This window comes from Diabrotica undecimpunctata, chromosome 1 (genome assembly GCF_040954645.1).
Source record: "Diabrotica undecimpunctata isolate CICGRU chromosome 1, icDiaUnde3, whole genome shotgun sequence".
Lineage (NCBI taxonomy): Eukaryota > Metazoa > Arthropoda > Insecta > Coleoptera > Chrysomelidae > Diabrotica > Diabrotica undecimpunctata.
Window position 1 is genome coordinate 23,840,772 of NC_092803.1, and position 22,871 is coordinate 23,863,642.

General features: G+C 32.7%; 2 protein-coding genes across 3 annotated transcripts in view; one reads left to right on the forward strand and one right to left on the reverse strand.

The window, feature by feature from the left end:
• Ance-3 (angiotensin-converting enzyme Ance-3) overlaps positions 1–22,871 on the forward strand; it is a 245,584-nt gene that overhangs the window by 95,141 nt on the left and 127,572 nt on the right. The window lies entirely within an intron of this gene.
• Vajk1 lies at positions 3,637–20,880 on the reverse strand. Of its 2 annotated transcripts, none has more exons than XM_072539041.1 (4): positions 20,832–20,880; positions 7,126–7,342; positions 4,815–4,972; positions 3,637–4,569 (listed from the first exon to the last, which is right to left on the reverse strand). In XM_072539041.1, exons 1-4 carry the CDS (start codon positions 20,841–20,843, stop codon positions 3,748–3,750), a joined length of 1,209 nt encoding a protein of 402 aa, XP_072395142.1. In that variant the 5' UTR covers positions 20,844–20,880; the 3' UTR covers positions 3,637–3,747. The 2 variants fall into 2 exon arrangements, with proteins under 2 accessions (XP_072395142.1, XP_072395138.1); XM_072539037.1 differs by having other exon boundaries at positions 4,815–4,987.

Consider the following 22,871-nt stretch of genomic DNA (forward strand, 5'->3'; position numbering starts at 1 on the left):
TATACTTATAAAAATCACCTCTTGCGAAGAATTCGAATATTTGTAGTATTTTTTTTTCGTTGAAACTATAAATACAACAAGTCTTTTAATCAAAATGTTATGAATTTAGTTTATTTCAACTTAAAAACGACCCTTATTAGTTTGTAAGGATGGATGAAAGTATGTTTGTGCCTTAATAGCACATTATGTGTATCTTATAATGCTCCTGTTTACGCGTTCTGATTTACAGATACAGATCTCCTAAAATATGTGATTGGTTTTTTACTGATGGTCAGCTTTTAAGCTACGAAGTTCATGAAAAAAAACCATTTTGTAGGTTTTTTCATTGGCAATAAGATCTTTTAAATGCATTTTTAAATCCTTATTTTTGAAAGGGTTGTAGTTGAAAAGCCTTGAATGAGTCACTAATACCAGTGCATGCAAAATTTGAACAGTGAGATCTTAACCAATTTTTGTCTTACAGAACAAAAAAAAGACCGTAATGCTCAGAAAAGTAAAACCTATTTTTTTTACCACTGGAAATTTTTCGTATCACTAATACTTTTTAAGATATTTTGAAAAACAGGCATTGTTTTCAAAATTTAAATTTTTTTTTACTTTAAAACCAAAGTTTTTTAAAAATAGTCACTTTGAACGGATAAAACTTACAGAACATATAAACAATACATAAATAAAGTAAATTTTAAAGCGGTAACAATTAATTTTATTTTTGGTGCTAATTAGAGGGCGATTCTCACGATTTTTTCGTCAATAAAAGTTTTTCTTGAAAATTGTTTGAAACAATCGAAATATTTAATTGGGTCTACAGACTTCATAAAACACCATTTTTTTTTGTTTTTTTTTATAAGCTATATTTTTACTACGAGTATTTTTTCGGCAAAGTACTTAATTTTTGTGTTATTTGTGAAAAACTATCTGAAAACTTGTCTGAAAAAAATATTGACAGAGGAAAAACATAAATAATCTTAAAATAAATCAATTTATCCATTTCCGGACTTATTTTGAACCCACGTGAATAGTTGGCTTTTACTTCTTTAGGAAATTCAAGTAACGTATGGCTAAAGCTTTCTCTAATTCCTAAAATTAGTCGCTATCGACCAAACCAACTTTCTCCTCATTGAGATCTCTTTATTTATCGAAAGTGTTTAAAAAAACTATAGTGCAATTAATTTAGGCTCAAAAATTAGAAAATGTAGTGTGTCTAAAGGGTTTAAGTTCTATAGAATTCCAATCCCTGAAGATGTGACTGCGTCACGGTTTCTCAAATTAGCGACAAGCAGTTTAAAAACTTAAAGAATGAACTTAGTGGCGTATCAGTATATTGAGGAATTATATTTATAAAAATAATAAAAAGGAAGAACTTAAATTAAAAAAAAAAACAATCTTGCTAGCAATTTAAATATCCAAGGGAATCACTTAACAGAAATTAAACCCGGATTAATAAAAGCAAAAGCGGAATTTGATAGGATGGGACTTATTTTCGGGAACCGAGACACATCATTAAAAACAAAGTCCGTCTACTGAAAAGCGATACATTTCACAGTTATGTTAAACAAAATACTACCATATACATTAACTGTGGCAACTATAACTCAGCTCGACGCTTGTGAAATGGTACACGCTACATATATGTTAAGTTGACAAAGTTTCTGTGTAGTCAAAGGACCTCAAAGTGTTGGGTCCTTTATAGAAAGGGAAAGGAATGTGAAAATCCGATAGTCATCAAAACTCAAAAGCTAGAATATCTGTGACACATCACCAGAAATTAAAAATGTTACAGATTCATCAAATATATTCTTAAGATAAATGGAAAAACGAAAACGGGAAGAAGACTTACTATCCTGGTTCTAAAATTTACTGAAATGGTAAACACTACCACTGAGCGGTCCCACCCTGTGACAAACAAACTCAATATAGCCGTGAGAATATACGGATAACGAGGTTTACATTTTGACAGAACAAAGAAATATATTAAGCATATGGATCAAAATATTGAAGGGAAATTTTAATACCAAGTAAATGAATCAGAAGAAAGTATTGAGACAATATGCCGAACATCAGTTAATAAAATAATTATAGCCAGAATGATCGCTAATATTCGAAACGATAGGCACCAAAAGAAGAAGAAGAATGCCGAACAAGTAGTTGGATGATAGCAGCGCAGTTTCTGCGGCCAAAATCGGGTATAGACCAGACACTTGCCCTTAAATAGATTTTGAAAAAAACTGACGGATATTATTATTATTAAAAATTTAATGGAAAATGGTTAATTCAAGCATTAAAAGAATGCAATATATCAACTCAACAAATAGCTCTAATAAGAGAGATATTTAAAGTTCACAGTAATATCCGAATTTAAAAAGAATTGAAACAATCTATGATAAAAACGAACTATCCTATTCTTTTTGACATTAATAAAATTAATAAAAACAAGATAAATTAATAAAAATCGAACAAAAGTGATTATTGTCGATAGAACCAACAAAAACAGCACGTAAATTCAGAACATTGCTGGATAGAAAGTAGAAGCGCTATGTCTAATCTCAACTCTCCACACATATCAAAAACACTAAGATTAATCTTATACGAACGCTAGTTGTGGTGTTGGAAAAGAATGCTTCGAATTCCTTAAAAAGGCAGAAGAACAAATACATCTGTTCTTGCTGAGATTCACAATGCTCAACGTCTTTTCAATTCCATATATTCAAAAATATTAACATTGTTTGGACATATGACACGTGTTGATAATATGGAGCAACTAGTAGCCCAAGAAAACTGAAGGAAAGAATAAGTCCAGGAGGACATAAACCTGAATAGAAACGATGAGATCTCGATCTTTATCGAGAGTAGTGAATCGATGTCAAGAAACGCTCAGCATTTTACTGTAGGAAAAAAAGTAATACAACGCCGCTTCAATAATTAGAGAATCAACAGTCAAAACCATAGGAACAGTATACAAAAACTGTAAAAATTTTAGCGTTTGTAGATGACATTGATGTATCACTAGAAGTAGATGAGAGATGATCAGTGGCCAAAAATAATCATTGCTACAAAAAGAAAAAAACTGTTGCATATCCTGAACAAAAATTTTTGATGGAACATATATAAAGGCCTTAACGTCAATAGCGTCGAGCGCAGACGATTTCGAACTTTACATAGCTTGTGAAGAACCAAAAATCCTTACCATTGTAAAAAATGGCGACTGCGTTAGATTGGCCATGGGAAATGGGTCTGGAAAACGAAATACCCAACACAATGACTTAACAGATGCCTAAGACCTAAAAATTCTAATTATAATCAATTGAAAAAATAATAAGCATAACTGATCGGAATGGAGGAATGTCTTTGAGCAGGCAACTTAAACGATTGTCGAGAAAAAAATCGTATAAATTAAAATAAACCATTAAGATTTTAAAAAAGAAAAGTCATCAAAAAACTAAAAAAAAAAAAAAAACAAGTTCTTAGGTTTTTTTTAGCCAGAAACGTATTTAAAATAAAGATAGAAGCTGGTGGTCGGAAAGAATACAAAACGATTAAAGCTGCCTAAATTCTCGGAAGATAGAAATTCTGAAGTTTTAAGTTTAGAATTGGACAAAGGGAGATGGGTATTCATGATAAGAGTAATTTAAAGTCTGATTGTTTCATAAATATAACTTTATATACAATTTATAACAAAAATCACAAGAAGCGTACAGTAATACTGACAGAAACAGTACAAAATAAAATTATAACTAATAGACTATATCACTAATGGTAACCGTGACCTCCTAGATCTTCTCCGTGGTCTCCCCCTCCGATGTCTCCACCTCCAAAATCGTGTCCTCCCAATTCGTGTCCACCTCCGAAGTCATGTCCTCCAAAATCGTGTCCTCCGTAATCTTGACCACCGAAATCGTGTCCCCCACTGCTTTCTTCGTGATGGTGTTCTTTAACTGGAACTGGAATGGGAACCTTTACTGGAACTGGAACTGGTTTCTCAACGATGTGTGGTACTTTCTTTATAACGGTGTATGGTACTGGATTAAAGATGGGGATTTTGACTGGATATGGTACTGGCTTTTCAACAGGGTAGGGAATTTTCTTTTCTACTGGGTAAGGTGCTGGAACTGGTACTTTAACTGGGTAAGGTTGGGGTTTCTCAACTGGGTAAGGAATTGGCCTTTCTACTGGTACTTTGACAGGGACTGGGACGGGCTTGAAGACTGGGTATGGTATCTTCTTTTCTACTGGGTAGGGTACTGGCTTGGGTACATGTACTGGATATGGCCTGTCAACATGCACTTTCACTGGATATGGTACGATCTTTTCTACTGGGTAAGGCTTGGGAACATGTACTGGCACCTTCACTGGATATGGGACTTCCTTTTCTACTGGATAAGGTTGAGGAACTATGACTTTGTATGGTACTGCTACATGCTTCTCGACTGGGTAGGGTTGTGGTACTAAAACTTTGACTGGGTAGGGTCTGTCTACGTGGACTTTCACTGGATAGGGTACGGTTTTCTCCACAGGAACAGGCTTGTGTATTGGTACTGACACTTTCACTGGAACTTTCACAGGATATGGTACCTAAAATGTAAGATATTCATTATCTCTTAAATTTATTGATATCAATAGTCAAAGTTAAACTTAAAAAATAGTACTGGGTTATATTAAATTGACTGTTTTGAATTATTAAAGACTTGAATGAGTAGAAAGACTGTTTACTATTTGTATATTAAACTCACAAATTATTAAGTACTAAATCAAACAGCATAAAAATTGGTAATTTTTTACTTAAAATTTTTCGCTTTTCATAGAAAATTATTTCTTACCTTTTTCTCAACTGGGTATGGCTGTGGAACGTGAACCTTGACGGGGACATGGACTAATTTTTCTACAGGAACTGGTACTTCCTTGGTAACAGGGTAAGGTACTGCTACTTTCTTGACCACCGTGACTGTTTTCTCATGGTGTCCATGGTCATAACCACCTAGAAAAAATAAACCTGAACAGCAGCCTGATATTAGTAAATATTAAGAAATATATACAAGGCGGACCATTATGTTTTTTGGTATATTTTAAAGTAATGTAAAGTATGTGATGGTGAAAGTATATGACTTTCAGTGGTGTTCCAGTTTGAAAACTTCTTTCAATAAATATTTATTCCTATTTTTTCTTACAAATATATGTGGAATATTCCATTATTATAGAGTTTATAAGCAAAAGTGTTCTTTTTCTTTAATATTTTTCCTTTTTTCCGAAACAATTGCAAAAAACACTTAATTTTCATACTGTGTATGTTTGAAACTTCCAGATATTTTTCAACGTTTAGGTCCTGTCTAAAACCTATCGTTTTTCCTTCTTTTTCAACTATCTTGTTTTTTATGTTTTTGTTTTTCACTTCATTTCCATTCTTTTGTTTACTAAATTTTACTTTAATATAACAACCATCAACAATGGCTTTTTATAGGTATTCAATTAATTAAGGCTGAGTTTTGCAGAAGTATTACACGGACCATAGCAATTCCAGAAAAACCTACATTATTAATTTATAATTAATATAAAAGAGGTCCTCTTCTTCACCTGTGAGTGAGACAAGAGGTCTTGTCAGACAGCCTTATAGAAGCAATGAATGACAGCAGAATTGACCATGAGTAAAGTGAACTTATTTACAATATTTACAAAAATGCTACTATGACTCTTAAAATACACGATAAAACCCGGCCAATAAAAATAAAACGTGGGATAAGGCAAGGAGATATATTATTGTCAGCGAAATTATTCATAACGGCATTAGATTATGTCTTTAAGATAGTCAATTGGGACCACAGAGGAATAACAATACACGACGAAAAGCTTAACCATCTCCGTTTCGTAGATGACAGTGTCCTTATCACAGATAATTTAGAAGAAGTCATATATATATATATATATATATATATATATATACATATATATGTTAAATGAATTGGACTTTGCATGTTCGAAGGTGGGCCTCAGAATGAACTTTACCCAAACTAAGTTTATGACAAATATGGTCCCCAATAACCATTTAACAAATCATAATTAAGTGGTGGAACTGGTGGAGAAATATACGTATTTGGGTCATGAAATAAGAATCAGCAGGGATAACCAAACATGCGAAATCCAAGGACTTTAGCATGGGCAGCCTTTGGAAAACTGCGAGACACACTTAGGACCAACATACCAATTAACCAAGAAAAGTATTTAACCAATCCGTATTACCGATCATGACTTATGGGGCGGAAACTATGACTCTAACCAAGAGCTTCGAAATTGAGAATGGCACAGAGACAAAGACGAATGGAATGGTCTATACTGGGAGTGACGTTGCAGGACCGAATAAGAAACGAAGATCTGTGAAGAAGGACGGGTATTGCTGATGTTGTGAAACGCATAGCGGAACTGAAATGAAATTGGGCAGACCATGTAGCGAAAATGCATGACTCACGATGAACGAGCAAAATTACAAATTGGAGGCCAAGAGCAGACAAACTTAGTAGAGGAAGACCATCTACAAGTTGGGCTGACATCACCAAAAATTGTCAACAAAGAGCACAAAATCGTAAAGAATGGAGGAGTTTAAGGGAGGCATATGTCCAGCAATGGACGTGATAAATAAAGGCTGGATAATGATAAAAAATTTAAAATATTTGCATGAATTTGAAAATGAAGGAAATAATTCTACTGTAAAATTTTATTGATATAAATAAGAAACTGAAAGAAGGAAAAAAAGTATTATTGAGTGAAAACCGCAAACGAAAGCTTATGAAGAATCTTCAGATCTTTGTAAAGAAGAGAATACTATATAGCATGTAGCAATAAAGTAGATATCCTAAAGTTCATAAAATTTAAAAAGTGAGATGTTAACCCAAAGATTAACACAATTTACATAATTTTCTAAGAATAACATCTAAAGAAAATTCTAATTCATTAATAATAATATCAGGAAAGCCGAAAAAAGTAAAACATTAGTACAATTATATAAGTTGTATGTTCATTCATTGTGTATGAAAAGCATAAGATGTTTGGGCTATGTATAACTAAATATCGACTAAAGAACTTCTCCTCAAAACTACAGCATTGTAAGGCTAAAGTAATGGCCCTTAGTGTCAAACGTACCTCCGAAATCATGTCCGCCGTAATCACCACCTCCGAAATCTCCGCCGCCGCCAAAGTCGTGCCCGCCGCCACCGAAGTCATGCCCACCGCCACCGTATCCCAGATCCAAACCGCGTTTTTCCTTGGTTTGAGATTCTGCTGATTTCGTGTCTGTGGCCGATGACTTCTTGTCTTCAGCGTTCGCCAACAATAAGAGTGCGCAGAACGCTGAATAACCCTGGAACAAAAAATAAATAGTCAGATAGAAAGAAAACGGTTAATATTTTTAACAAACGATTTGTGAAAAGTGACCTTTCAAAGCAAGCTCGTATTGTAATATACATAATTTTCATGAACTTACTGGAACTTTTAAAAATATAGTAATTTGGACAGATGAAATATGAAAATCAAATTCTATACAGTTTGCAGAATAGTCAATACAATTAATGACAGACACTATTATGTTTGTGTTCCGACTAAGACAATACATTATTAACAAGAACCATTAAAAATTATAATACAAAATTAATAAGTTCGATTAACTAGAAGCAAATTGTCTATATTTATATAAAGCGTATGTGACTAGACCAATATTAGTTATTTATGTACCAAGGATGTAATTACGCCCGGAGAGCAATATAATCTAGCCAGAGGGCCTCTGGCCCAAAGGATGGATGTTGCTCGGTGGGCGTAATCATCCAGTAACACCAGTGGTACATATAAGATTTGCCGCATAACAATATGCCGTATAACAATATGAACCATACATAGATTTTAACCACTCTGTAGCGGAGATTGAAGGAAAGATTGCGGTTACATAGTAGCGGTTTAAATTTGATAAAAATGGTTACCGTATCTAAACTAAAATAAACAAATATTATGGTGAAAAATATAGTATATTAAAGTATAAGTGGATATTGAGGTCTTTAAAACACGCGCGATTTTTCGAGACAATAAAGCAAGTGTTTTAAACACCAGTTATCCACGAGTACTTTACGCTATTTTTTTTTGGTGCGCTTTGAAATCATGTATTATTACTACAAAAAATTGAAATAAGAGCTAATAATCTAAAATGGTTGAATTTGTGATGTAAATCAATCTCCCTTTCGTTATTATGGAAATGAGAAAAACAAAAATTAATTTCCAATCTGTCACATCAGATTAATTGTTATTACTGGTTGTATATTGCTTAAAAACGGAATGTTTCAAACATTATTGGGAGCGCCATTAATAGAAGTACAACCCCATTGGCTTCCGAGAATGTCGGTAGTATTAATTTGAACAGTATTTCCTCTGATTTAAAAAAAAACGGAAGTATAAATATTTCAAACAATACCAACTGTACTTTTCACATTTATTTAAAAGACTAAGATTTCCAAATATTTGAATAAAGCTTTTGAAATATTTGTTAATAATATTTCATTGACATTTTATTTATTTGACGTTACAAGTTATGTACTTCTGTCAGGTCAGATAAATATTTGAAACTGTTGATGTTGCCATGGTAACTTTAAAACACGCGCGTTTTTGAAAGTTGAATTTAAACACGCTACGGCGTACTTACTATAACAAAAATGGGGTACTAATAAAAAAATGTTTAAAGCACTGTAAAAATAAAACACTTGACAGCTAACCTATCAAAGTCATTAAAATCTGTAGTTACATTTCATTACTGTCGTAGTAAACAATAAAAAATATATTCTAAAATACAGAAAGAAATCAATCAATACATAAACTAGAATATTACATAAACACACATGATATGAAACCGACTATCATCTTGTCACTTCCTGGAGTTCCACTAATCGACAGAAAAAGTTCGATTGCATGATTTATTGAGAACGGATATGCATAAGAGTGAAAGTCGACAAATAGCTAGGTATGAGGAACCTAAAATTAACGTGCAGACTTATATGGAGTTGTTTTTATCTAATTTCTAAAAACATAATTAAAATATCTCTTAGATATCATGAATAATGTAATAATTCGAGCTTGCGTCAATATTTATGTCTATAAATAAAAGTTGTGGTGATGGATCTATAAAATAGACTACGAGGTTTACTACAAATTGTCTTTTAATACGCTTGAATATGATTTTTATTGATATCAAAATTAAATGTGGCGCAAAACATTAACAATTTTATTTAAAAGAGAAAATAAGTACATCGGAAATGCAGGTTCAACCAGGTTTTAGGTCTGGAAGATCGTGCACCCTATATTAATAATGAGGCAAATTCAAGAGAAATCATTAGAATACAACAAACCAGCATATCTATGTTTCGTAGACTGTAAGAAGGTATTTGACCGGGTCAAATTAAAGGACGTTATTGAAATACCTCTAGGAATAATCAAAACCATCGAAAATATCTACCAAAACAACACAATAAAAGTAAAAGTGGAAGAAGAACTAACCGACCCTGTCCAAGCTGGCAATGGGATAAGACAGGGAGATTCCCTGACTCCTCTATTGTTCAACCTGATTATGGATGAAATAATAAAAAAAGTAAGAACTAAAAAAGGATACCAAATGGGAGAAAAATAACTTAAAATAATCAGCTATGCAGACGACGCAATACTACTCTCTTAAAGTGAAGACGATTTACAACGTATGCTGCACCAATTCAATATAACCATCAGAAAATTTAACATGTTAATTTCCCCAAAAAGAAAAAATGCATGGTTATAACAGCAAATTTACTAAGATGTAAATTGGAGCTGGAAGGTCAGATAATAGAACAAGTGATATAGTTTAAATATCTAGGCATTACATTTTTTAGCTACGGAAGGCTCGGAAAATAAGTGGAAGATCAAGTGAATAGAGAAAACAGAGCCGCAGGTTGCCTGAATGAAACAATATGGAGAAATAAAAATATCGGGTAAAAAATTAAAGACAGAATTCACAAAAGAGTCATCGGACCAATAATGACATACGCGTCAGAAACACGCCTGACAGAGAGGACAAAAAGGATGTTAGAAACAGCAGAAATGAAAACACTTAGAAAAATTGATGGTAAAACACTATGGTACAGAGCTAGAAGTACAGATATACGACATAGATGCAAGATGGAAAACATTAAGGAGACGGCACCCCAATAGGAAGACGATCAGTAGAAAGACCACGAAAACGATGAAACGACAACTTACTTGACGCACATTGAAACATAGACAGAGTATTGTCTACATAAAAAGAAAAAGAAGTATATTTATTTATAAAGGTAATGAATTAGGCTCTTAGTGAACAAAAATAGATTGGAAAATATGACAAGCAAAGATTAAACAAAGATAAAAAAGCCACTGAAGACACTGGAGGGATTTGTATAACTGTCATATTCTTTTGTAATTATAAGTAACAGATTTAAAAAAAAATAGAGCAGTTTAGGGATTCCCCCTTAGTTTCTTCATATGAGAAACGTATAGTTCTGGAATCTGTGTAGTAATCTTAATAAATATGAGGACATACTATTCATGTAAAATCAAATGGCGTGCAGAAATGATCTGCAGCGACATATAACTTTAAATAAATGAAAATATATTATAAGAAATTCTGACAGAGAATGGTCAAATCAAGAACGAACCTACTGAATAATCACAAGACAGGTTTCTTATGTATGTATCTTAAATTTATGTTTTTAAAGAAGCATGCCTCTTTTTTTCAGTTAATCCTTTATCCAAATTCTTTGGTAGTAATTTAATAATAAGAAGCCAGTAAAATAAAGGCAAAAATCTAATTTTAAAAACAAATGTATAATAAAAAACTCAGTGTCTAATAAGTAATTGTGGGTTATGTTTCTGAACAACTTTGCTTTTTGATGTCGAAAGATCTTCTGCTATAAAACTTGATAGCCTATTACTATTATTAATTATTTGCCAATTTCTAATTTTAGTAATTAGTTCGAATGTAAATAATAATTATATCTGCAATAGCAATTATTCACGCCTCGTGATTAAAGAGGTGGTTGAAGCAAATGAGGAAGCCTTAAATTGAAAATCCAATTAGTATTTGGGTTATAAATTATGCTTATGATAAATTATTTATGTTTTGTAATATTCCAAACTGAATTTCTCCTTAACATGTACAAATATGATATAATTAATATCTGTGTTACTGAATAATTTAATTATAAGAATTTCTTTACGACATTTTCAATCATTCTACAATTAGTTATTATTTTCTCGATTACGTTCTTTTTTGCTAAATTTATGTGTGTGGTATTCCAAACTGAATTTCTCCTTAACGTGTACAAATATGATATAATTAATATCTGTGTTACTAAATTATTTAATTATAAAAATTGCTTTGAGACATTTTCAATCATTCTACAAATGGGCATTATTTTCTCAATTAAGTTCTTTTTTGCTAAATTTACATGTGTGGTATTTCTGCAATGCAAGTGAAACCTACTGTCAAATTACTAACATTATACAATGATAAATGATACAGTTGTAAAGCAGCGGAGAAAGCCACACATAATTAATTTGACGTACACTTTTTTGGGGGTGTCTTACCAGGACATTTCCTAAAGTTGCATGAATAGATAGATAGAAATTAATAATCAGAGCAATTTGAGGCTCAGTCGGATGCAATATTGGTTCCACCATGGTAGGACGCCACTTTTAATTTACTTATTTTCTTTTGGTAATGCTATATGTTTTTAATCTGCTAAAATCTATCAATTAAACATTTTCAATTTTTAAAAAAGCTAAAGTGCAATGAAGATGATGATTTTTTTTCTTCTGCCTTTTTATCTCAGCAAATTTAATAATAAAGCCCAAATTCCATCTCTCTTCAGTCGTGACCCTCCCGAAGGAGTGTAGTGGTCATCCTGATGTCGTGTATTTTCTGTCTCCAAAGATCTCTGTCTCTGGTCATTTCTTTTAACTCATGCATAGGTCTTTGTACGCTCCTGTAATTTGGTCGATCTATCTTGTTGAAGATGGTTTCAGAGGTGGTAAATCGACAATTCATCAGATTGCAACCCTGAAGCAAATTTTGGAAAAAACACTGGAATTTGGCATTGATACTCATCACATATTTATAGACTACAAAGCAGCCTATGACTCTGAGAATAGAAGAGAAATATTCAAAGCAATGAAAGAACTAGGACTACCAAATCAGTTGGTAAATTTAACAAAACTAAGTCTTAAAAAAGTTGAATGTAGGGTACTAATTCAGGGGAAACGGTCTGAACCTTTTAAAATAAACAACGGGCTGCGCCAGGGAGATCTTCTCTCCTGTATACTGTTTAATCTGGCTCTGACAAAAGCAATACGTATGTCACAAATCACAAACACTGGTACAATATATAATAAATCAGTGCAAATCCTGGCCTATGCTGATGATATCAATATTGTTGGGAGAACGGAAAACGCTGTACGAGACGCGTATGTAGCATTGAAAGAATCAGCTACAAAACTGGGTTTAATAATAAACACCAACAAAACGAAGTATATCAAAATAAGCACGCAACCACAAATCCTACGACCACTTGTTATAGGAAACGACGTTTTCGAAGTAGTGAATGAATTTGTATACCTTGGAGCGCTCCTTAACACTGAAAATAATACTATCGCAGAGATACATCGCAGAATTTGCACCGCCAACAGATGCTATTTTGGGCTCAATACCCTCCTTAAATCCACAATTATATCAAGAAATACAAAAATAAAACTATACGAAACAATAGTGTACGAAACAACAATGTTTCAGAGACCTGGACTCTAACAAAAAATAATGAAAACTTGTTAGGATGTTTCGAAAGAAAAGTACTAAGGCAAATCTATGGAGCAGTGAAATAGAGTGTGGAAAAGACGATTCAACTTCGAACTTTATAGAATATACCAGAAACCTGATATCGTAAAACATATTAAAATAGGACGTCTGAGGTGGATAGGGCATGTAATGCGGATAGAACAAATGACCCAGCAGAAAAACGCTCCTTGATAGACCCATTGATCAGAGAAAAAGAGAAAGACCCAGAACAAGGTTCCTTGATAACATCGATAGATAGGGACGACTGGAGAGAAATTCTTAGGGAAGCTAGGACCCATGCAGGGTGGTAAAGCCAGAATGATGATGATGATCTTGTTGGGATCTTCCTTGGATAATAAGTCCATTTTTTCTGTCTGCTCCAATAACACGTCCAAAGTATTTTAAATGTTGGAGATGGACTTTCTTGTAGAGAAGTTTGCTGACCTTAAGTATATTTAAAATTGAATTATTTGTCCTGTGGTAGGTCTACGGAATTCGTGACATTCTTCTCCAACAGAACATTTCAGTAACGTATACCTTTCTTCTTTTCGCTTCTGGTATGGTCCAAGATTCACTTCTATATGTCAGTAGTGGGAATATTAAGCAGTTGATCAACCTCATTTTTAGAATTCGTGAAATTTGAGAGTCCGTCCATACTTTGGCCATCTTTCCCACGGCAACTTTTGCTACAACACATCTAAGATTTATTTCTTTCTGTTGTGACCATGTGTTTGCGATCAATGATCCCAGATGTAAGTATGAACTCACAACTTCAAACCGGTCAATCATGGTTATGTGTGGATGATTGTTGTGAGTCTATCCACTATTATGATCGTTGTCTTTGATATGTTTAACTGCAGACCAAATATTTGACCAGCCGTATGACATCAATTAACTCTTCTTGACAATTTGTATTATCTGCAGAACGTAGGCTGTTTATTTTTCGACCATTTATTGAGATGCCATTTTCCCAGCCATCAAGCGCTTTTCTCAGAATATGCTTCTCATATATATTAAATAGTTGTATACAGTATACATCCTTGTCTGTCAACTTGTTCTGAACGGAATTCTAATTGTGTGTTCATATGGTTCAGTTATAAGCGAAATTAAGTATTGTGGTACGCTTACTTCTCTTAATATCTTCCACAAGTGTTGCCATTTAACTCTGTGTCGAACGCTTTGCGATAATCTATAAAACAAATGTCTAGTCGGATATTTTAAACCCTAGATTTTTCTATAATAGCCCAAACTGTTATTTTTCAACAATATTGTATGTAAATATATAAAAATTCTTCTACTTTATTATGTAAACTGCTGGGGAAAATAATTTGGATGTAAAAGCAGATGTATATTAAAACTAGTATCAAATTATTGTTTTATTTGATTAGTTAGGTGACTTAAAATTTTTAATCGTATATTTTAATATATTTAGTTTTTTTGGTTAAGTTTACCAAACGCACAAGCTGAATATAGCTGCCAATGTCAACCATGAAATAAAATATTTCGGTTTGGCAGTGTTGGGATCTTTTTTTAATGCATATGTTGTATGTTTCAAATATAAAGAGAGAAAGCTTTTAAAAAGTACTTTTTGATTATACTATTTTATGAATTCTGCAATTTTTAATTTATATGAAACAATAACGAGTAAATATGTGTCTCTTTCGAGATTAATTGCAAACATCTGTTGCAATCTGGCAACTGCTGATTTGACGATTGCCAAATATATTCCCTAATCTATCAACAGGCAATTGCCAAAAAAAATTCTAACAATTAACTGCAATTAATCTCCAAAGTAACAAATATTTACTCATTTTTATTTTATATAAATCAAAAATTGCAAAATTTATAACATAATATAAACAAAATGTACTTTTCTAAAGCTTTGTCTTTTTATATTCGAAGCATACAGCATCTACATTATAAAAACATGGCCACACTGCTAAACAGAAATTTTTTGTTCCATGTTTGACATTTGCGGCTATAATCAGCTTGTACTTTCGGTAAAATCAACCGTTTTTTTAAGAAAACTACATGTATATATTAGTTCTTTATCGCTTTTATATCCGTGTGGCAACCCATGCATGCATACGAGTGTTTATTTGTCTACGGTGGCATAGAAAACCCACACCATGCAGTTCTCGGCGCGTAACTAATCATTATGGTCATTAAAGAGATGGTCCAATTTCACTTTCGCCTTTAGTATAGAAAAAAATAGCTATACGGGCCCACCGTATGTCACCACATGAAAGAGAAAACTACACAACAAACATGAAGTCAATTACTATTATTACACCACAGTTGTTATACTTCAAGCCAATAAACTAAAGGCAAACAATATTTAATTGCTGCAATTAATATTTCTTAGTGGTTGATTCGCGAATGTGTTCATAGCGTTTGTAGAAACGTTAGTATTAAGTGGTCGAGATTAATTTCATTATAATATACGTAATTTTACATTATAATACAATTACTAGCTTCTTACAATATTGTTCTATAGTAAAAACTATGTCTATATGGGCGGCCTTATTCTTATTATTTTCTAATTAGATTTCCCCGTCAGATTCTATATTGGATTATATTATTATGAGAAGAGTTTTTTCTTTAATACAATTTGACTTCTGCTCGCTTAACCTTTCTTTCCTGGAAGCCGTTTATTATAGATCAATCGTACATCAGCCCATTTGTTTATTGTATGTCCAACTCCTATTTATTTATGATATACAGTCCAGAATTCTGGAACTCTGTACCAGGTTGCACAAGTTCTAGAGGATCTTCCTGCTATTAGCACATATACATCAAATATTCATTTTGCCACGCGCTTGCCCATTCAACATACCTACTTATTCCAATGATATTTGAAATTAGTAATGTCTTCATGGTAGATCAAAAATATGTAACGACCAAGCGTTTTTTCTGGTTTAGAAATTAATAATAGGAATAAAATCTGGGTAATAAAACCTTTCATACACAACTGTTTTTACCTTCTTCGGTAGGAGAGAACTTTTCTATGGCCATTGTTTCCCTTTTTCTTAGTTTAAGGAGTTTAACTGTAGACCCTAGCTTCATCGTGATGAAACACTGGAAAAAGTACGTCAAATTTTACGAAAATATGCCAAATGGTCACGAGAATACACCAACGATTCAGTTTTTGTGGTGGTGTAAGCAGCAAACTTACCAAATATCGTAAGGACGTTAAATGAAAGTACTATATCAAAGTTCTCGACTTAGTTTTTTCTATTGCTAAAAACTTAACCGGGAAGTTTACTTGTCTCTGTCAAAATAGAGAGATCACTTTAGAAGTTTTGACTTAAAGATCGCGGTTTGATGGTTTCTTTATAGGTTTGTACATATTACATCTTCGCATGCCATTATATTGGAAATACAGATCATGGCTCTATCTTTTTTGGCATTGGTATATTGCGTCGGCCCTGTGGTTATTTATTTCATGTTATTTTTATTAGTCGGTTTTCCCCCTTTCTCTTTATGTGACCCTTCCACTCCTTTCTTCTTTTTAGCCGCCAGTCGTTGATTATTCACTTGTTCTCTGTTACACCTTCCATGAGATTTCTATGATGTTGTCTATGTCACAGTTTTTTATCGTAATATCTTCAACTATCTTGTTTTGGCAGTATTAATCATAAATATAAACTGCCTATTAAAAGTGAATTTCTAAATATTATAACAAATTGACAAACTATTAGAAAAAGATGACGTTCGACCAATGTGTGTTTCCAGTCATGATTTACGAAATACACGCCAAAACACCCAGGCTACAGCAATCAAATTCAGAGTGGCCCAAAGAAGAATGAAACGCTAGTTGGACTGACTCTCTCAGAGACAGTGTTAGAAATAAAGAAATAAAGACAGGCCATATGGCCAGAATGAACGACGGGCGCTGTACCCAAACAATTACAGTGTAGAAACTACGAGCAGACAGAAGAAGCAGAGGTGGACCACCTACACGATGGACAGACGACGTCAAAAGAATCGCTGAGGATTGGCTACAGGAAGGTCAAGACTGACAGAACTGGAAGAAACTAATTGAGGTCTATAATCAACTTTTTACGCAGAAAGCCGTATGACGATGATAAAAAATTGAAAATAAAATTTTTCTTGTAAACTTTTCACCTCTGAGGGTTGGGGGTTAAATGTACGTCATCAAATACAATTTCAAAATATATGTTAATTTAAAAATTAGAAGCCTTTAGATTATTTGTAAATTTATTTCTACTAATTAAGCAACCACTAATAAGCTGCAACCAATGCATCAAACCAATTTTTAATACAATATAAAATTTTAAAGCGACAACAGATAAGAACTATTTTTAAATCAAAACCACGAACTAAAAAATTGACTATTTTTAACGACTTTTAACGACACGCGACAAAAATATCCACACTGGACAAACATACGTGTGAGGCAATTGTTCTGGAACTTGGTAATGACAGAAAATCGGTATTTTTTCAATATGAATTTAAGAAAAATATATATATTAACTTGAGCAGCTACACGATGATTTTTGACAATTTAAAACAAAATTAATCCGTAAGATATTCATAAGGTAACCAAATATCTGTATCCAACACTGGACAGGTCAGATTGGATGCTAATGATAACGGAACTGATAAATGTAAACACAACTGCATGGGCATTATCTTCATGGTAACGATAATCTGATACTGTGATTGCCAAATTAACTTGAATTATGCAAAAATGCTACACATAAACAATTAATGACAAAAAAATCTAAAATAAGTTTAACAAAAAAACTAATAAAATAACGATGTTCAAATTAATACGTTAATATCATATTTTGAACATATCTGAAGAGCCAAAACAAATTAAGTAGAGTGATTTTAAAATTACAAGTATGAGCAAAATGTCCTGGGTTAATGATATGGTTTTTTTTTTACCGTAAAATATTACCTGGGTCGTAAAAAATCAATAAATACATTCTGTTTACCACCACACTAATAAAAATATGTTAAAAATATCTTGCTACCACGACAAATTGAATTAATTAATTTATTTTTTCTAATAAATTTTATTAACAATATTATTTTTAACATTTTTTATTAGAAATAACCAGAAACTTATTTTTTAAAAGGTCGTAGAAAAAATAGAGTACATTACTAGAACATATTAGCTACAGCATACGTAGTAAATTGATTTTATCTCGTGTAATATTTCCCATTTTTTGTAAATATAACACATAATTTGCTTGAACGAAATTTTAAATCAAGTACGAAAAGTACAAGGATTTCCGTTAAATTTTTGCAAGAATACATGCGGCCTTTCCTTCCATTTCTAATATACACTGCCGTCCTAACATGAAAGGTCCTAACTGCAAAATTTGGTAAAATGACTTTATTGGCTCATGGCATGCGTAAACATATTATTTATGTATGTACAAAATGAAATTGTCCTATAAGCGTCTTAAGTGCCTTATTATATACCTAAATGGTTTGTCCTAACTGACTTAAAAGTAATGTTTACTAACATAAATTGTCCTATCTCACATATGCTAAGAAAAATTGTCCGTTTTAACTTTAGAAATGCAGTTAGGACTATTTAAGGTAGCATTTTATACTGAACGGCATCAGTTAGGACAATTTTGCATAGTATGACAAAAGCATGTTTGTAACATACCTTCAAATAATTAATTCTAAAAGGTATTTGTTATTGTCAGATGTTGGGTGTACGCTCATGTTTTTTGTGTTTTAAGTAAATATATATTGTGAGAAATGGATGAAGGGTAAGTTTAATAATGTTACCTTAGGTATAAGCAATAACTGATTGTAATTATTTTTTGTAGTAGTAGCAAAAAATATAGACGCATATGCGTCTATATTTATTGGTAGTAGCCATGTAGCGTCACTTAGCCGGAACAGCGATAGATGTAAACTTATGGTATTTAGCCAAAATAGAGAATGATCCAGATTATATACCTAGGCCGTCCAATGAATTCGAGAATAATATCCGATATAGAACCAGAAGAAAATGAATTTAACTTCGTTCAGGATTTCATTCGAGATATTCATTTTACAGCTCACAATTATAAACAAAACAGTTGATAAAGCTAAGAGTAAACTGTATACAAAAACTGGGAAAATAAGAAAAACAAAACAAATTGAAGAGCCATTTGTCGAAAGAAAGAAACAAAAAAGAGAGAGTTACATAAGAGTTTATAAAATTAAAAAGTCACGTAAATTCAAATTCAATTCCGCTGAAAAAATTTCGTATACTAGGCAAAAAGACATTAATACACAATACTGACTATTGGAAAAGAACACCAAAAACAGTTTGTTTTGACCTGCGTAAAATAATGTGAGAAAAAAAGAAGTACATCTCAGAATCAAACATTACCAAGAGTGTATTCCTGCAAATACTATCTAACATCAAAGAAATCCGAAGAGGTGTGTATTTGTAAAATGAAAAGCGTGAAAAGATATTTCTTTTGGCGACATTGGGCTATGAAAAAGACAATGATAGAATCATTGCTGTAGAAAATATAATAATCAAATTTTTTGAGCCAGGTCATACTTTTATGGCAGCAGATTCATTTCATCGCCAAGTTGAGCTTGCCCCCAAAAGAAAAAAAGTAGGTATACGATTTTGACGATTTTTTCGAAACGGTAAAACAAACCAATTCATCAAAAGTTAATTTAATAAAAATGCTACTTTTTAACTTCACTGACTGTACCTCCAAATATAAGTTACAAAAGCTGATTTCTCGCGTTTACTTAAAAGATGTTTGTCTTCATTTTAAAAGAAGAAATTATTACAAAATAGAATTTGAAAACAATTTTATTGATTTAAAAGATATTTTTATGAGATACGTTAAGGGTAGGCTAACGAGTCCCCAGATTCGTAATACATGTCGGGGTGTAACAATGTCGCGTATTTTGAGAAGTTAATTGAGATATATAATTTGAGATATAATTTTGAGAAGATTTGCCGGTTAACGAATATGCTTTTAAGGAAAAAAATGATTATTATTAGTATTATTTCAATATTTTTATCGATACATATCATTTCTGTTACATATATTACGATGTAAATTGTGTATTAAGTGTAAAACATATTATAATAAAATTAAAAGTGTTCAGTTAATTGGAATTTCAGTTTCATTTAGGACAATTTCAGTAAGAAATAAAAAAAACGTACTTCATATACACTAAGTTAAATTGTCCTAAGTGACAATATAATCAAAAATCGACTAACCTGGAAAGAATACATTAAAATTATGACTAGCAACTAAATTCTATTCTCCGTCATAATATTTAAAATAAAACATAAAAAGTTTCTTAAATTACCAAGCGTTATATAATGAAAAGAAACAAAAACTCGATTTTCTCAAAACCTAAATTTTGCAGATAGGACCTTTCATGTTAGGACGGCAGTACATACAGGAACTATTATTTCACATCACATCAGGAGATTTATTACGTTGTCATAATCAAAGACCTTAGAAAGAAAGAAGAAAGATTTTAGTAATAAAAATTCAATGTTTAGGTTCTTTTGCTAACAAAAGATATGAAATATTATGGCAATATATAGAACAACCACAAATAAAAATATTCTGTGGCCAAAAACCCTTGGACTCAGCATAGAAATACTAGATAATAAAAATAGAAATATGCAAAAATGAGTTACTGGACAAATATCCGTTATAAAATAGAAAATCTTGAGTAAAGATTAAAAAATCTTTATTAAAAATTTATTTAGAATATCTAAAACCACAAAATTGACAGGAGATCATTAAAAAAAAGCTCATCCTTGATTGGAAAGTACCAAATTGCTAAACTAAGAAGAACTGTATTAATTATCACTATTTTCACTTCCTACAACAACATTTAATATAAACAACAACCAAATCAGATCTAGAAAAAAATCAAGAACTGTTTAACGTCACTCGATAATTACCACGCGATTATTCACTTAAAAAAACTAGTAGTCTTCGTCACATCAACTTACCAGGAGTTTCATTTTAGATGGAATATGCGGAGCACAAGCCTGGACTGGATGATTCGAAAATCGTTTTTCAAGTATATATACTAACATGGTACTTTCGCCCTCCCCTCCCCGCGCGAGCTGGAACTACCGCATCGAGTACCCTCTTTCCCCGACAAGCCAGCCCCCGTTCGTTCCCTCATTGAAAATCTTTAGGTAATTGGGTAACGTCGAATGTAATATTCAGTGGTAATTAGTTCTACTGAGAGAATTTGCGAAAAATGATTTTAATTGGTTCCTATTATACAGGACGGAACTCATTAAGCGGAAAGAGATTTTTTTGTGTCTTCGACTAAGAAATAAACTGGTGCAATTGGTTGAACAGAGTCTTGATTATTATTATCCTTATCGTTAATATGTTGCGGTTTCTTAACTAGATTTTCAATTGGGAAGTTATTTTCTCAGGGGTATATCTCCTCCTTATTTATCATCACAGTCGTCTTCAATCATCAAACTTCATCGTATATAATAAGAGAGAAAATTTTGTCGGCAATATTTTCGACTGCTATAAAAGTTTGTTGACTGGCAATTTTCACGAATTAAATTTTTACATTTAAATCAAGAGACGTCTTCTTCTTCTTTATGTGCCGTCTTCTACCGAAGGTTGGCGACCATCAAATGATAGGTTTCTCTGTTTTGTGCCGCATGTATTATGTTCGCGGCTTCTGGTATTTGAAACCATTCTCTCAAATTTCTCAGCCAGGATTTCTTCTTTCTACCCAAACCTCTTCTACCTTCAATCTTGCCTTCCACGATAAGCTGTAGCAGACTGTACTTATCATTACGGAACACATGGCCCAGGTATGACGCTTTCCTCCTTTTAACAGTTGTTAACAATTCCATCTCTTTACCCATTCGTCTTAATACCTCTGTGTTGGTCACTCTGTCTGTCCAAGGTATTCTCAGTATGCGTCGATACAGCCACATTTCTAGAGCCGCTAACTTCTTTATAGTTGCTGCTGTTAACGTCCACCCTTCAACTCCGTAAAGTAGCGTAGAGAGTACGTAGCATTTCGTGGCGCGCCATCGGAGGTTAACGCTTAGGTGGCGGTTGCTTAAGAGCTTTCTCATTTTGATGAATTTGGATCTTGCTATTTCAATTCGGATCTTAATCTCTACATCTGGGTCCCACTTATCATTTACTGTATATCCCAGATATTTAAATCGGTGTACTCTTTCAATACGTTCGGCTTCAATATTCAGGTCGATATGTTGAATGTTCTTTTTACTGATCACCATAAATTTAGTTTTCTTTCTATTGATCTTCAGTCCAAATTGGTTGCCAATTGTATTTACTCTATTTAGCATCATCTGTAAATCTTCGATATTATCGGCCAGTATAACAGTATCATCTGCATATCGAAAATTACTTATTGGTACGCCATTAATCTTGATGCCCTCGTTGTACTCTTCCAGTGCCTCTAGAAATATTTGTTCCGTGTACAGGTTGAAAAGCAGTGGCGAAAGAATACAGCCCTGTCTAACCCCTCTAGAAATGGTTACGTTTTCACTCACCATATGTCCATTCTTCATGTGGGCTGTTTGATTCCAATATAGATTTTTTATAATCTGGATGTCTTTAGTGTCAAGTCCTGTAAGATGTAATAGTTCTATGAGTTTGTCATGTTTGATAGTATCGAATGCTTTCTCATAGTCGATAAAACAGGCGTAAACATCTTTCTGTTGATCCAGACATTTTTGAATCAAGACTTGTATTGCAAAGAGCGGCTCCCGAGTTCCAAAACCGCACCTAAAACCGAACTGTGTTTTACTTATGCTGTGTTCTAATTTTGCTCGTATTCTGGAATGGATAATACGCAAGAATACTTTAAGGGTGTGACTCATTAAACTTATAAGGCGATATTCACTACACGTCTTAGAATTCGATTTCTTGGGAAGGGGCACAAATGTAGATTTCAACCAGTCCGATGGAATTTGACCAGTATCGTATATCTTATTAAACAGTTCTAATACTACATTCAGGTTGTTCTCGTTGAAAACTTT